Consider the following 14986-nt stretch of genomic DNA (forward strand, 5'->3'; position numbering starts at 1 on the left):
AAATAAGGAAGGTCAAGCTTAGGCTGTCCCAGCAGAAGTTCCGTGAATGGTCAGCCTCAGAGCAACACCCAGGAATTCAGAGAGTTACCAGCCTTGAAAACTTGAAACTGCTTCTTCTGTCATCATTGGGCAGATGGAGCATGTATCCAAACTCTGGAGCCAGATGCTTTGGGTCACCACCAAACGTTACCATGTAGAAGCTGTAGACCTGGGGCCTCATTTCCCTCATCTACAACATGAAGACTGTAATCCCAACCTCTCAAGGCTTCAGAGAAGATTCAGTAAAATGCTCCCATGGTAGATACTTATTCAAGGGGAATTAGTGTAACAAGGATGGGAGATAACAATGACAGGCTGCAAAGAATAAAATTTCCAGGTAACTCAGCATGAGTTCTTCTGATGAAATTCTCCTCAAGATGGAGAAAGACACAGAAGTCTAGAGATTATTTCAACTTAGAGAGTGTGGTGAGGGACAGAAAGAGCCAGAGCAAGGAAGCCCATAGGCAGAACCTGGTCTTGGGAAATGGCATTTCAGATCAACATTTATTGTAGAGTGGCCAAGCAGCTGCTCAGCTGCCAGGAACTGGAGTGGGGTGCTGCAGGGCACCCCTAGGCAGGCAGAACCTGGGCACTGCGCTGAGAACTTGGACAAGTACAAGCCACATAAGCTCAAAGGCAAGAGATCAGGAAAGACTCTTTGGAGGAGGCAGACATTTTAGTTGGGAACCCTCAGCACGGGGGATTATATCACTCAGATATGTAGGGTGAGTGTCCCAGGAATAGGAACATAATACAGATTAATGACGATGATGAAAATAATGTCTAATCTTTATTGAACACTGACCATGTTTTAGGCACTGAGCTAAGCACTTTTCATGGATTATCTCATTTAATTCTCACAACAACACTGTGAGGCATGTACTATTATTTTCCCTATTTTATACATGAGGAAACTGAAGCTCTGAGAAGTTAAGGGAGTTGCCCAAGGTCCCAGTTAGTGGGTTAGTGAGTGGCCCAGAGGGGATTCAAGCTTGAGCAGGATGATGCTGTAATATAGAATAGCGTTCTCAAACTTCCACTGCAACAGAATGACATGGAAGGCTTGTTAAAACACAGATTTCCAGGCCCCACCCCTAAGTTCCCTGGTAATGCTGATGCTGGTAGTTTGGGGACCACACTTTGTGAATCACTGGTGTAGAACATGCTCTTAATCATGAACAAGGGCATAGAGGTGGGAAAGTTCTGGTTATGTTCACTTTAGAGCAAAGAATGTGTGAAGGATACTGGTAGGGGAGAAGCTGGGGACAGCCAGGCTGAGAAAAGAGAACTCCTGAGACTGGTGTCCTGGTGCCCCGGTGCCCCCCTTTCTAGGTGAGTCTCATAGATTCTCTAATGTTAGAGACATAGGAATAATGCCAGCTGCCATTTACTATACTATATATGAACCCTTTCCACTCATCAGCTCTGCTCCTTACAAGAACCTTACGGGTAAGGATCATTTGCTGCAGTTCACAGATGGAGAAACCCGAGACTTGGAGGAGATAAGAAAATGCCCCCAAATCACCCAACTAGTCCATGACACAACCAGCATTTAAACCCAGGCTTGTCTAGTACCAAAGCCACACATTTTCCACTAAGCCACACAGCTTTACCATAGCGCAAGAGGGCAATCCCTACCACAACAGAAAAATGCTCTAGTTGCGGGATTGCAGGCACTGCGGCAGACTGGTGGGTGGGCAAGGACCTTCACAAATCACACCACAGGAAGTGCCCTCCTGCTGCCCGGCGGCTCAAGCCTACATTCTCAGACACAGAATGGCAACATCAGCCAGGCCGCACCCAGACAGGCCGAGGGTGGCACTCTCCCAGGGGCTTCTTCCAGGGCAGTGTCTCCCATCTCACTGAGCCCCAGGGTGTGGGGTATTGGGCTCTGAAAGGGAGGGAGGGGGAGCTATCACACAGGAAAGAGAGATGACAGAAACCTTCCTGCTCCAGGGGCATGTAGAGGGAGGCACACCTCAAGTTTCTGCTTCTATAAATCAAGGGCCTTAAGATGGAGAGGCGAGAAAAGGCCCCTCCCAGCGGCCTCCTGGGCCTGGGGTTAGAGGAACTTACAGAGCAAGCCCAGGTGGCTGCCCCCAACCCCTCCCAGTACCAGCCTAAACGGAACTCCTAAACCAAGGGGGCACAGGAGAAACAGGGGAAGGCCTGGCGGACCACTCTCTGGGTCAACAAGGCATCCCAGTGCTTAGCGCCGCTGCTTGTTTGTGAAATGTGTCTATAAAAGCGCCCCCCATGTAGGATGATGAGGACTCAGTGCGGCACCACAGGAAAAATGCTTGAAGCGGTCTCCGGCACATAACGAGTGCTTAATGCAAAGAGAATGACGTTGCCATGCCACGGAAAGGGTATGCTTTACAGAACGCTCTTTCCAGAATGTCAAAAATCTTGAGCCTATGGAATCTTATGCTGTATTTTGGTCTTCAGGTGTTGAAATAATTCCTCATTTATAATTTCTAATAAAGGAGTAATATGCCAAAAAAAAAAAAATTGTGCTCTCGGCCCAGCCTGGAGCTAGACATCAAAGGGTTGCAACGTGGTACAAGACATGGCCACCCTGAAAGTCACTGGCAGATCTGGGCCTGGAGCCCCAATCTGCTGACTCTGGTGGAATGACCATTATCGGCTTTGATGAGCTATCAGTTATCTTACCCTATTCAAAAGTTAATTTTTAGAAGACAATGATAAAGTTACCTCAGAAACGAAAGGACAGGCAATGTTTGCTGTTCATTTGGAGGGTTTTTCTAGTCTACAGTGGTCTCCAATCCATCCTGTTGGGATCCCAAAGTCTGATTCCTTGATACACAGCAGCTACCATACCTCAAGAATTTACCATAGGTAGACACTGTTCCACCTATTATTCTGCATCATCTTATCTACTCTGCACAATAGGTTTAGGGGAAGTTGAGACTCAGGTGATATTACCTGCTCAAGGTCACTCAGCTAGTAAGTGGCAGAGGCTTACCTTGAACCTGGACTTGTTGGACTCCAAGACGCAGCTCTTAACCCCATGCTAGTCTCCTTTCAAATGCCTCTTTTATTCTGGCAATTCCCCTCCTCTGGAATAAACTGAACCAATCCTCCACTGCAAGACAGAAAGGGATTTCCCACCCACACAAGTCAAGAGGGACTGAGTGAGGAAGTGTGATGAGTGGAAGAGTTCCTGGCCGGGCGCTGGGAGCTCTAGAGTCCTGGTTCCCAAGTACGCTACCAATCAGTGTCACGTTCCAAGACTACGCATTTGGCTTCTAGAAAGCCTTGGCTATGGATAAGGTTAGTTAGCCTTGACTCAGTGCCAAACACGGATCCAAAAACTTTTGGCTCCCTGTTCTCTTAAAGATTAGAATTGAGAGTTGAGGGTGCAGTGGGTAAGGATGTGAAAAGCGTTCCAGGAAGGAGTGAGCCCTACTAATGGGAGACAGAGCCAGAACAAAGAGGGAAAACCAGCTGACTGGAACCTATGCGGTCACCTTCCCCGAGGGCCTCCACAAACTCTCTGTTGGTGTCCCTGTCCAAGGCCAAACTCCTCAGCCATCAGAAGGTGAAAGGGGAACGGGGGAGGAGGGTATAGGGAGAGGAAGTGGCTCTGGGCAGCCTTCTAGCCATCAGGTCTCCACCAGGCCGCAGCACAGAAGAATCTGTAGCACCATGGGAGGAAGGAGCAACAGGGTCATAGCCTGACAGACCCGAGTAACCATGTGTCCTTGGGTCAGGTACTTAGCCCCTTCAAGCCTATTTCCTCATCTGTTAAATGGGGTCTATTGAGAGTCTTCTGTGTGCCAGTCAGGGACTCTTCTAGGCACTGGGGAATCAGCCAAGAACAAGACAGATAAGGCTCTTCTCCCTTTGGAATTTGCAATCTAATTGGGGAAAACAGATGGTAAACAAGTAGATAAATGAGTTAATTTTAGTTAGTGATAAGTGCTGTGAAGAAAATTAGAGCACAGTCATGTGATGGAGTTACCAGGGCTGGCTACTTTAGAGTGGGGATAATCTCATGGGTTGTTGGGAGAATTAAGTACATTAACATAAGAAATGTGTTTGGCCCAGAGCCTGCCAGAGAATCATAGCTTAGTAAATAATTGGCATCATCATCACGATCACCATCTTCTTAGAACCCCCAAATGAAAGTAAAGCGGAGACTCTGCCTGAGGTTCTTAAACTAACATCCTCTCCAAGCCTCCTGTTTGTGAACCAGGTTCCACATCAAAAACAAAAGAGACAATGTAATAACCCCTTGCCTTGATTTTCACATTCATTATCTCGTGGAGCCTCCCGACATACATGACATGTTATTATCTCTACTTTACAACCAGGAAATAGACAAAGGAAAGAGACGTTAGGTGACCTGTTCCAGGGGACTGGCTGAGTGAGTTACAAAGCGAGACTCCTGGAATCTAATTCCATGACTAGTCACTTTTCCACCAACCACTAGTTTCCAAGAAGGGATGTAGAAGAGAGGGGAAAAAACAATAAATCTGGGTGACATCCATCCACCTAACCATCTATGCTTCATTTTAATAAATATTTATCAATATTTATTATACTATGTGCCAGGCTTTGTCCTAGGCGGGCAACACAAGATCCCTACTGTCATAGAGGTTGCATTTTAGTGGCAGCCAAGGCAGACATGACCACAAAAACAAATGGACAGCTACTATCAGGTGAAGAAAGCTATGAAGGAAAAGAAGCAGGAGGACTTCTGACCTGCCTAAACTTTGGGGAATGACTAGATGTTGGCTGAGGAGAGGGGTGGAGGGGGAGAGGGGCGTGAAGATGGGTGGGGAGGATTTTGGACTTTCCAGGTGAAAGGCAAGACAAAGGCAGAAGCCTGGGACAGCTCCCAGAGCTTGTCTGCCTACTGTGTGACAGGTGTGAGCCAGGTTTTTTGCATATGTTGCCTTGTTTCAAGGAAGGCCAGCCCATTAAGAAGGAAACTCAAGTCTGAGACTTGATAATCCCTCACATTTGCATAGCGTGTCATATTTTTCAACATGCTTCTCATACATTTGTCATCACCTCTGATCCTGCAACGCCCCTGTAAGGTAGGGAGAGAAGGTATGACTATCCCCATTTGATAGCAGGATAAAATGAACCACAGAGAAGGCCACTGATTTGCCTAAGGCCACCCAGCTGGTATCTCATGGTGCCAGGCCTAGAACAGAGGTCTCTGTCTTCCATCATCAAGAACCTTCACAAGGCTGCCTCCTCAGAAGCCTGCAGTGGTGAAGTAGGGTTTCATCCCAAGTCCTTTCAGACTCTAATGCTCACTGCATTCTGGCTGAGCCACTTAAAACTCCCAGTGAGTGTAAGTAAATGTGTCTCAGCCATTATTTGAGACTTTTGGGGTTCCAGTTAGGGTGCAAGGAGACTTTAGAAATCAAGTCTCTCTCTTTTTTTTTTTTTTTTTTAGTTTTGTTTGTTTTGGCTGTGTCACGCAGCTTGTGGGATCTTAGTTCCCCGACCAGGGATTGAGCGCAGGCCCTCAGTAGTGAAAGAGCTGCGTTCTAACCACTGGACCGCCAGAGAATTCCCTAGAAATCTAGTCTCTGGGAGCAGGTGTGACTTGCCTAAGGACACACAGCACAGAACTGGATTGGGACTCAAGTCTCCTAGCTTCCTGTCCAGTACTCAGCTCAATCACTACCTTATCTCAAAGGCATTTCAATAATTCAGAGATGGAAAAGTAAGGCCTCTGACTCAATCTTACAGATGGGGGAAGAAAACTCACCACCAAGGGGGCAGCCTCAAACCCCACCAAAGGAGGTGCCTGACACAGGACAGATCCAGTGATCTGGGCCCCACTTCCCTCCAGCCTGAGGAGGAAGAGTTCCAGGGGCTGCCTGAGCTGGGTGTTGACACCCAGATAAACCCAATGACTTGTCAAACCCTGTTGTGAGCCACCCAGCCTCAACAGCAGTGATCAATCACATTCACTAATTACCCACAGGGAGGCCCTGCCACAGCTGCTCACGGAGGAATCATTTTTCAGTCATCCGCATGGAAGGTGTTCCCTGGGCATGACAGGAGTGCTCTGGGGTTGTTGTGCTTGACAGTGGCCCATCTGGTTTCTGGATGCACAGGTTGTGAAATGTGCCTTATCACATGCTGGGGCTCACTTGGGGGCCTCAACTGGGAAATGGCAGCACCTAGGGCATGGCTCTATAATGACTGCAGTTTGAATGAGGCAGTGTGAACTAATAGTTACAGGGCGGGCCCCAGAGCTATGCTGATCTGGGTTCCAGTTTCATCTCTGCTATTACTAGCTGTGTGACTTTATGCAACTTGACCTCTCTGTGCCTCAATTTTCTTACCTGTAAAAAAATGGGGGACGATGAGAGCACTAACCTCACAGAGTTATTATGATAGCTGTCGTTCACTGAGGGCTTACTAAGTGCCAGGTGCTGGCCCAACAATTTCTAGTCATCGTTTTGTTTAATCTTTAGAACTTTGTGAAGTATTACTGTTGGAAAATGCAATGGGATGATGGAGGCAAAGTGATCAGCGCAATGCCTGCACATAATAACATGCACTATTACTACTAATACTCACTTTGTGGGGTAGCCCCCAGAAAACTGCATGACAACTCACAACCTCACTTCCTCCTTCTACTAGCGGCAGAAGGAGGCCTGATGCTTGGAGATTCCCAGATAAAGAGGGGCAAGCATTGCCAGCTTCATCATCTGGATCCAGGTGGGCAAGCTAACTGAGAGCCATCAGGCTCCAGCCAACACCTCTAGTTGCATGGAAATTAATTATATGCCATTTTCTAATTATACCAGAAACTCACTTTCTCCCCTTTGAAAATCCCTTCCTCGATGGGAATTTTTCTTTCATGCTATATTCTCCTCTTGGTTTCCTGTCCAATTTTCCTATTTTTTTCCTCTGTTGTTCAATTGAGATGTGAAAGAAGTTGCAATCTACCTCTAGACCCAGGGCACCACATCCTTTCATTCATTCATTCACTCTGCTGAATAGGCCCTGTGCTGGGTACTGGGACACAAAGGTAAATATCATGCTGTCCCCACCCTCAAAAGTTCTCAATTCTTGCTGACATCCTAGGAAGGCCCAGTGAAATAACATCAAATATTTGTGAGAGAATTTCCCTTCAAGACTTTCACTAGATCAGTTGCTCTGACCTTTTTAAGGAGGCAAAAGGAATAGAAGAAGGGGGCAGCCAGCCAGGATTATTTGCTCCATTTTACAAATGGAAAAGCTGAGTTCCAGAAAGGGGAGGGAAGACAAGGGAAGGAAAGGAGCTAAGTTATTTTATGCGTCAGGCCTTGTGCCTTTTTGTTCTCATACATGCCGTGAGGTGGGCCTTATCACCGTTTTACATATGCAGAAACTGACACAGACGTTAAGGAGCTCATCCAAGTCACCCAGTCCGTACACAGCAGAGCTGCGCTCAAACACAGGTGTGACCGCATAGCAAAGCTCTCAGCCTGCCTACTCAGCTACTACACTGTAGGTCAGCGGTAGATCTGGGAATCTCCTGCCTTCTAATCCTCTGCCAGGTCTTCTAGGCCAATGGTTCTTTTTTTTATTCTTATTTTTTTGTTGCGGTACGCGGGCCTCTCACTGTTGTGGCCTCTCCCATTGCGGAGCACAGGCTCCGGACGCGCAGGCTCAGCGGCCATGGCTCACGGGCCCAGCCGCTCCGCGGCATGTGGGATCTTCCCGGACCGGAGCACGAACCCGTGTCCCCTGCATCGGCAGGCGGACTCTCAACCACTGTGCCACCAGGGAAGCCCCCAATGGTTCTTAAATTTGAACATGCATTAGAATCACCTGGAGGGCCTGTTAAAACACATATTGCTGAACCCCACCCTCAGAGTTTCTGATTCAGTAGATCTAGGGTGGGCCTGAGAATTTGCATTTCTAAGGAGTTCCCGGGTGATGATGCTGACTATGCTGGTCCAAGGACCACACTTTGAGAACACCGTTTTTTCTCTAATTAGGTGAACCAATAATTCTCTCTTTTAAAAATAATGACTCTCTTTCCTTCCTTTCCTCATTTCAAAAGTAACACAGATTTGTAAAACACAGTATATAAAATATGGAACATATAGAAAAATTAGAAGCAGAGGCTAGAATTCACCTGCATTCCTCTGCTCAGAAATAAGCACTGGTAGCAGTCTGGCATGTCCCTTAGTCTTTTTTCAACATCTGTGCTGGTAGGAAGCAGGGTAGCACATTGGTGTGGGCATCCTTTTGGCCCCTGGTAAGATCTCAGCTCTTCAGTGCGATGTTGGGAAGATATTGCCTGGGGCAAGCTGAAATCCCCTCACCCTTAAATTTATACTCCCATCCTTCAGTGGATTGCTGGGAGGGTTACAGGAGATGATGTATTTATCAAGTACCGGACACTGTGTCCGCTGTGGAGTCAGCGCTCAAGAAAACGCTTGGCTGTTATTTTTGTTTTACCGGAGGGCACTTAGGGTATGCTATTTGTGTTTTCAGCCCTGCAGTCCTTCCTCCCCCTCCTCCTCTATGTGGACCCCTGACGACCCTCTTGGCTCCAGGCACCGACCGGGCCTCCTGGGCGAGGGCAGCGGGACGAGTGGCAGGGACCTCCGCCGTTTGGGTCGTCGAGGGACCTCTCGGACCGGGGCCCAGTCTGCCTGTTTTCTGCCTGTTTTACAGCCCGGCTTTAACGAGGATTTTTAACTTTTCATTCACCAGCAGCGTAGCTCCGACTTTTAATAACACACCTCGTGCACGACAAAAATTTGCTCCTGGCAATCACGGTTTCGACCACAAAACCACAGCGGGAGGCGTTCCTAGTTAACTCTTTCAGCGCTGCAGGCAGTCTGGAGCTCAGTGCTCCCGGAGCTTGGGTGGAGCGGTGGATGGGTCGGGTCCCCCTCCCACCCTCCGCTTCGGCTCTCCAAGATTTCTGGGACGAAGATGATTCCAGACGGCGGCTGGGGGCCCAGACTGCGGCCCGAGCGGGGCTGCAGAGGGGAATCCTGGCGCGCCTCGCTCACTTCCCTCTCTCTCGTCCATTCGATAGATCTACTACGTGCTGATCACTTAATCTTAATCCCCTCGTATCCTCGACGGGCTGGACGGGACAGCGCAGGCCGGCCAGGCACCCAGTAGGCCCTCGCGCACTCTAAACATGGGACTCTAAACATGGCGGCCAGCCTGGGGCCCGTCGCCCTCTCTGGGAGCTCTTTTCCCGCGAGAAGTAGGCGTCCAGCAGCGACTTCCTGCACCCTCGCCGCCCCAGGATCCCTTGCGACCGGCTTTAGCCCCCCGAGGCGCCCAGGAAAGCGGGAGGGAGGTACCCGAGGTTTGCGGAGTCCTGGAGGCTGGCAGATGCTCCCGGCCCGACCACATAAAAGTCCCGTGCGCTCCCCCCGCCAGCTGCCTCGAGCTGGCTTTTAACTCCACCACCTTGGCCTCCATGCTCCTCAAGCGCCGGCCTTCGAAGTGGCCTAGTAATAGGGCTCACGTTTATGGAGCTTCTCCTCCGGGCCGGCTGGCCTACATACGGGAGCTCACTGTTTCCCTGACCAGGTGGGTGTTTATAGTCTTTATTGGACAGAGGAGGAAACTGAGGGTCAGGGAGGAGAAGCAGATTCACCAGGACCCTGAAGTTGCTAAGTGGCAGAATTTAGAGTCATGTGCAAGTCCGGCTTTTCCTACTACGCCAAGGCCCAGCAAGAGGTGGTGATTCTGTCGGGATCAGAATGGATGCTAGGACCAGTCCTCTTAACTCTACACGTTTGGGGGGAATGCAGCAGCAGCAGGAGCTCAAAACTTGCAAGCCAAGCAGCGGATTCCACCCCTCAACCCCCCTTATCAGTAAAGGCACTTGAGCCCCCAGGCACTGAGACACTGTCATTGTAATCTTTAGTGGTGACTTCAGAGTCTGCCAGCAATTACACAGCAGGCACAGGTTCCCCTCACCCCACCCCAACCGGAGAAGCCTCTACTGTCAGGAGTTCTGACTTCAAACTCAAATCATTAAGGAGGAGAAATGCAGGAAACCTTTTTGTTCAAGTAACCCAGCTTCAGGACATTTACCCCCTAAGGGGCACCAATGAATACATTTCTGTCCGCAGCCTCTGCTGTTTTAACCAACAGATCTGAGTGGGATGGAGACACATCAGAAGATGTTTTTTGTTTTCAAAGTATGGAAAAATAGAAGGCAAGAGGTTCAGAAAAGCTCATTGATTGGTTATTTCTGTATGAAGTAACAAGGCTATTTTAGATTGCTCCTTACCAGCCTTTAAGTCAATTGCTTGTCTAAAGTTACTGGATACCCCAACAGCTCCATTAAGTGGGTCCCAATATGGCCACAATTTACAGATGAGGAAACACATTCAGACTGGTGAAGTGACTTGGCCAAGGTCACACAGCTAATTAGTGGCAGCTGGAACTTGAACCCAGGTGTTGGCTCCACTGCCCCTGTTCTTATCCTAGTTGTTAACATGTTGTCAGCCCCAGGGAGCCCATTCAAGAGAAATCCGATGCCCAGTGATTGTACCATGAACATAGTTAGCTAACCCCAGAGAATCCAAGAGCTGACTGGTATCGTGGAAACTTGTCTGCGGTCAGGACCCACCAACTGCTCTGCTCTCAGGTCTTCAAGTTCTTAAAACAGTCTATTAAGGAGTAGCTAGAAAAAAAGATTGTTCAATCCTTGACTCTGCCTACTCACCTCTGAGGGTGGCAGGAAGAGGACAGTCTGTATTTTAGAAGCCTGGCTTCTGCCAGCTTCCCAAACCCAGGCTACGGCAGCCCAGAATCCCAGCCTCATCCCACCTTCTCTGAGGTCTGGACCCCAAGCCAGGGGTCCATGGTGAAAGTCATCATCAGCCAGCGGGGATTCTAAATCCCAGATATGGGCAGGAAGGCACCTGTGTCCTGTCAGGCAATAGAGATGACCTCACTGAAAACCACATCTCAGCCTCCTCAGCCTTAGAACCGCCTCTGGATGAAATCAACCACATTTTATTTGAGTGCATCTTCAGACTTTGGCTCTGTGCTAAGCATTTTACAGCCTTTATCACACAACTCTCTCAAGAATCCTACAAAACATTCTTGTACCCATTTTCTAGATGAGGAAAATGAAGTGCAGGTCAGTTGAATGACTTGCCCAAATCAAGATCTCAGCCCATGAGGAATGGAGCCTGGATTTGAACCTAGGTCAAGCTGACTAAAGAGTGCATATGTTTAACCAGCACACTTCACTTTCCCACTTGGGACTGTTCCAACCCAACAAACAAGTCCCTTTAGAGAAACCCAACTCTCTGCCTAAGACAGTTCTTAGAACCACCTCAAAGAAGTTCCTTTTGGCAAGAAGATAGAAAGCCTAGATGGGATTGGAGCTGTCTCTGATTTCCAAGGCCCCCTTCACAGTATCAGAAAGTGGTGCTGAAAGCCTTCACAGTTTCAGTCCTGTGTTTCCCTACCTGGCTCGAAACTGCTCAGCAGAGAGAGAAAGGAAAAAAAAAATTTTTTTCCCAGGGAAACACTCAGCTCTAGCTTGAGACGGGGCTTGCCTCAGCACGCCAAAATGAGATCGTCAGCCCATTCATTTAACCTTACAAATTGCTCTGTGAATCTTGGCGCCAGCCTCCCTGCTCTTTCCCCTTCTAGAAACCCCATCCAGACTCCATGCTCACAGCGCGCCAGGCATCCACCGGTGTTTACTCACTCAAGTTCATTCGACATCTTCCTGCTCCCAGGCTCCCAGGCTTGACGGATGGATCGGCACCGCGCACCAAGGCTCTGCTGACCGCTCGTCTCTAATTCTTGCCTGACACAGACATTCCCTGCCCAGGGAAGTGTTTGATTTATGTTGAGGTTTCAGTGACGGGATTCTGCTGACAGGTAGGTTCCCGGCAGCTCTGCCGCTGATTGGCTACAGGTACAGGTGCCGGCGACAGCAGGTATACCTCAACAGGTGCAGCTGTTAACTCATGGCCTGCCGAGCTGGGGGCGGAGCCATGGGTGGAGCTGGCCAATTCCTTCCTTGGTGAGGGGGTGGGGGGTGGAGATTAAGGAGGAGGGAGGAGAAAAAAATGTTGGAGAGAAGATAGCCAGAGGAAAAGTACAGGGACAAACAGATACTTGGCTGCAGGAAACCTCGATTCCTGTTTCTAGTTAGTATCCTGGATACCCCGGAACATCCCCCCACTCCCGCAAATTCCTTGGGCCCCTCTTCTACCCAGCATCAACTACTTCACAGCCACCAGGGAATTCTCAAAGGAGAGAGCAGATCTTCCCCTGTGGGTCTCTGTAAAAGTTCCCTTTCTTTTTCCTAGAGCTTCCCTTTAAGATAACGACATCTTATTTCTGAATAGTCTTCTACAGTTATTCAGGTGATTTCTTTTGACTTTCACAGTGACCCACTGTGGTAGCTATGATTATCACGCTCTCTTCCTCCCCAATACACACACTTCACAGGTGAGGAAATGGAAGCCAGAGAGGTAACGTGACTTGCCCAAGGGCATGAGCTAGTGAGTGTCAGAGCCCAGATCTGAATCTTCAGTCATCTCACTGCAAATTTGGCTTTCCCTTTGAGCTGAAGTCAGTGGCCACAATTCAGCAGACATTTATTGAGCACCTGTGGTGTGCCAGGCCCTACTCTGGGTTCTGAGGTGACAGAGGCCAAAAAGACAGGGTCACTGCTCTTAGAGGAGTTTATAGTCTGGGGGAGGGGGTGTTGGTGGTGTGGGGGGGTGGGGCAGTAGGGTGGGAGGCAGCCTGTTATTTGGTGTGATACAGATCTCAATGAGGGGTGAGCAAACCACATACCTCCGGCCAGCACAGAAGGGATGGAAAAGTCGAAGTCAGTCACCTCCAAAGCCTTAGCTCGCCAGTCATTTCACAAACTCTGATAAGTGCTTCATTCTGTGTTGGAAACGCAGGAGAAATCAGTTGCCCGTTAGACTAAGTAATTGTGAATGATTGCCATGAGCTGTCTCCTGTAAAAAACAAGGTTGGTAAACCCAGAAGGTCCACAAACACAGACAGGAGAATGCTAGAGGGTTTTTTTAGAGCTTCCACCAGGATTAATTTGAAACTGAATCTAAGCCAATCTTGGTACCTTTTGTTTCTCTTTTCTCTCTTTCTGTTCTCCCCCCACCACCCCCCTTTTGGCAAATTATCTCTTTGCTCTGTCTTCCTGGGAGCCTCACCTTGGCCCACTCCTTTCTCTCTCACGGAAAGGCGGGGTTTCAGCTACTCCTGCCAATTTGATGGAGGTTTTCAACGTAAGGTAAGGATCCAGAGGAGCCCCCTTGGGGTGCAGTCATGCCTATGGAAAGGGGGTACCGGATTTGAGAACTGTCAGAGGTTGGTTTCTCACTGGAGGCTGTGTTGGGGATAGCCAAGGGGGTCGTGACAAATAATAGCAAATAATAATTGCTAATGAAGCCACCTCCTCAGAGCAGGCCTCTCCTGCCACCCTTGTCAAAGCAGACATTCAGTCACTGTATCACACCACTTAATTTGGTTCTCTGCAAATCCCTTATGACTTTTGGACATGTTTCTAATTGTTTATTGTCTTTCTCCCCTTCTTCTGGAGTGTGAACTCCATAAGAGCAGAGACCTTGTCTGTCTTGTTCACTGTTGTAGCTTCAGCGCCTTCCACAGTGTCTGGCACATGGTGGGCGTTCAGTGTACCGCATGTGTCAGGCATTGTGCTAAGCCTTTGCATACGTTGTCTCATCTAATCCTTACAGCCACCCTATGCGATGGGCACTTCTGTTATGCTTGTTTTAGAGATGAGGAAACTGAGGTATGAAGTGATTAAATAAGTTACTCAAGCTGCAGGGCCTGGGAGTGGTAGAGCTGGAGCTGGGATCTGATCTGACAGCATAGCCTGGGTACCCAAGCACTTGACAGGGGTTATTGGTGGCAGGAGGGCCATTTGGTGCCAGTTGTAACTGCAGAGCTTACTATAGCCCAAGGGATGGCACGCTTGTCTGTGTACCTGTCCGCCCACCTCCTGAAAGGCTGTGGAGTTTCTGTCAGCTGTGTTGCAGCTCACAGGTAAAGGGCCATGGGGGTGACTCACGCTGGCTGGGCTCAGGTGGAGGCTGGTATTCCAGGCAGCGTGTCTGTGCTCGCTGGGCTCTTTAAAATGGGTCCTTTCCATCTACCTCTGGATCTTGCGTCTTTAATCACCCGCACCCATCTGCAGAGATCAGCAGAGGCCCAAATCATGGGGCACAGGGTTTCTATGTCTCCACACATGGAAGGCTCCAGAAGGCACCCTGGATGAGATGGAGGGACTAGTGGTCTGGGGTAGGTAGGCAGGGTACCATGAGCCAGTTTATAAGGTCACCGACCCCTCCAGCAGGAGCTAAGCCTCCCAATATGGAGGTACTGGCTGTTGTAGGCCTTCGTTGAAAGCCTCAGAGATGCCAAGGTTTTAGACACCACCCAAGCTTCGCTCCCGCTCTTGCCCCTCTCCTTCTCCTCTGTAGCATGGGCATGGCCCAGGGCTTGGCTGGGCTGGCATCTCTTCCCCTTCTCAGACTGGCCCAGTTCTTGGTTTCTTGGCGGAGGAGATTGAAAACAGAGACCATCCAATCATATGTGACATAATAATTATATTCACAATAATAGTAAACAATGATGGCTGCTATTCATTTCATGTTTGCATTTTGCAAACACAGTGCTAAGATTACCTGTGTCATCGGATAGTATTGCTCTGAGACTGGCAGACCTGGGTTGAAATCCCCGCCCAGCCGCTTACTGGCTGTGTGATGTCGGGCAAGGGACTTAAGCTTTCCTCACCTGTTTCCTCACCTGTAAATGATTATAAAAATAGTATCCCCCTCATGGGCTTTATTGTGAGAATTAAATGAGATAATGTATATGAAGTGCATTGTGCAGCGCCTGGCACAGAGCACTCAGTAATTGTTAGGAAAGCTTCTTTTCCCCTCATTTAGTTCGTATT

The 14986-nt window shown here is 48.9% G+C and overlaps 1 protein-coding gene across 13 annotated transcripts in view; it reads right to left on the reverse strand.

Moving 5' to 3' along the window:
• The window catches only part of GRHL3 (grainyhead like transcription factor 3), a 35768-nt gene extending 23731 nt beyond the window's left edge, over window positions 1–12037 (reverse strand). For 4 of the 13 annotated variants that reach the window (XM_089898880.1, XM_089898936.1, XM_089898939.1 and 1 more), the window contains exon 1: window positions 89–8152. In XM_089898880.1, the coding sequence (XP_089755006.1) occupies window positions 89–126 (38 nt within the window). In that variant the 5' untranslated portion in view covers window positions 127–8152. The other 9 variants (XM_089898892.1, XM_030763870.2, XM_089898882.1 and 6 more) reach the window with 7 other exon arrangements.
• Window positions 12038–14986: the final 2949 nt, after the last annotated feature.

This window comes from Delphinapterus leucas, chromosome 1, assembly GCF_059928025.1.
Source record: "Delphinapterus leucas isolate spDelLeu-1000000601 "Yukka" chromosome 1, BTC_Dleu_Yukka2, whole genome shotgun sequence".
Classification (NCBI taxonomy): Eukaryota; Metazoa; Chordata; class Mammalia; order Artiodactyla; family Monodontidae; genus Delphinapterus; species Delphinapterus leucas.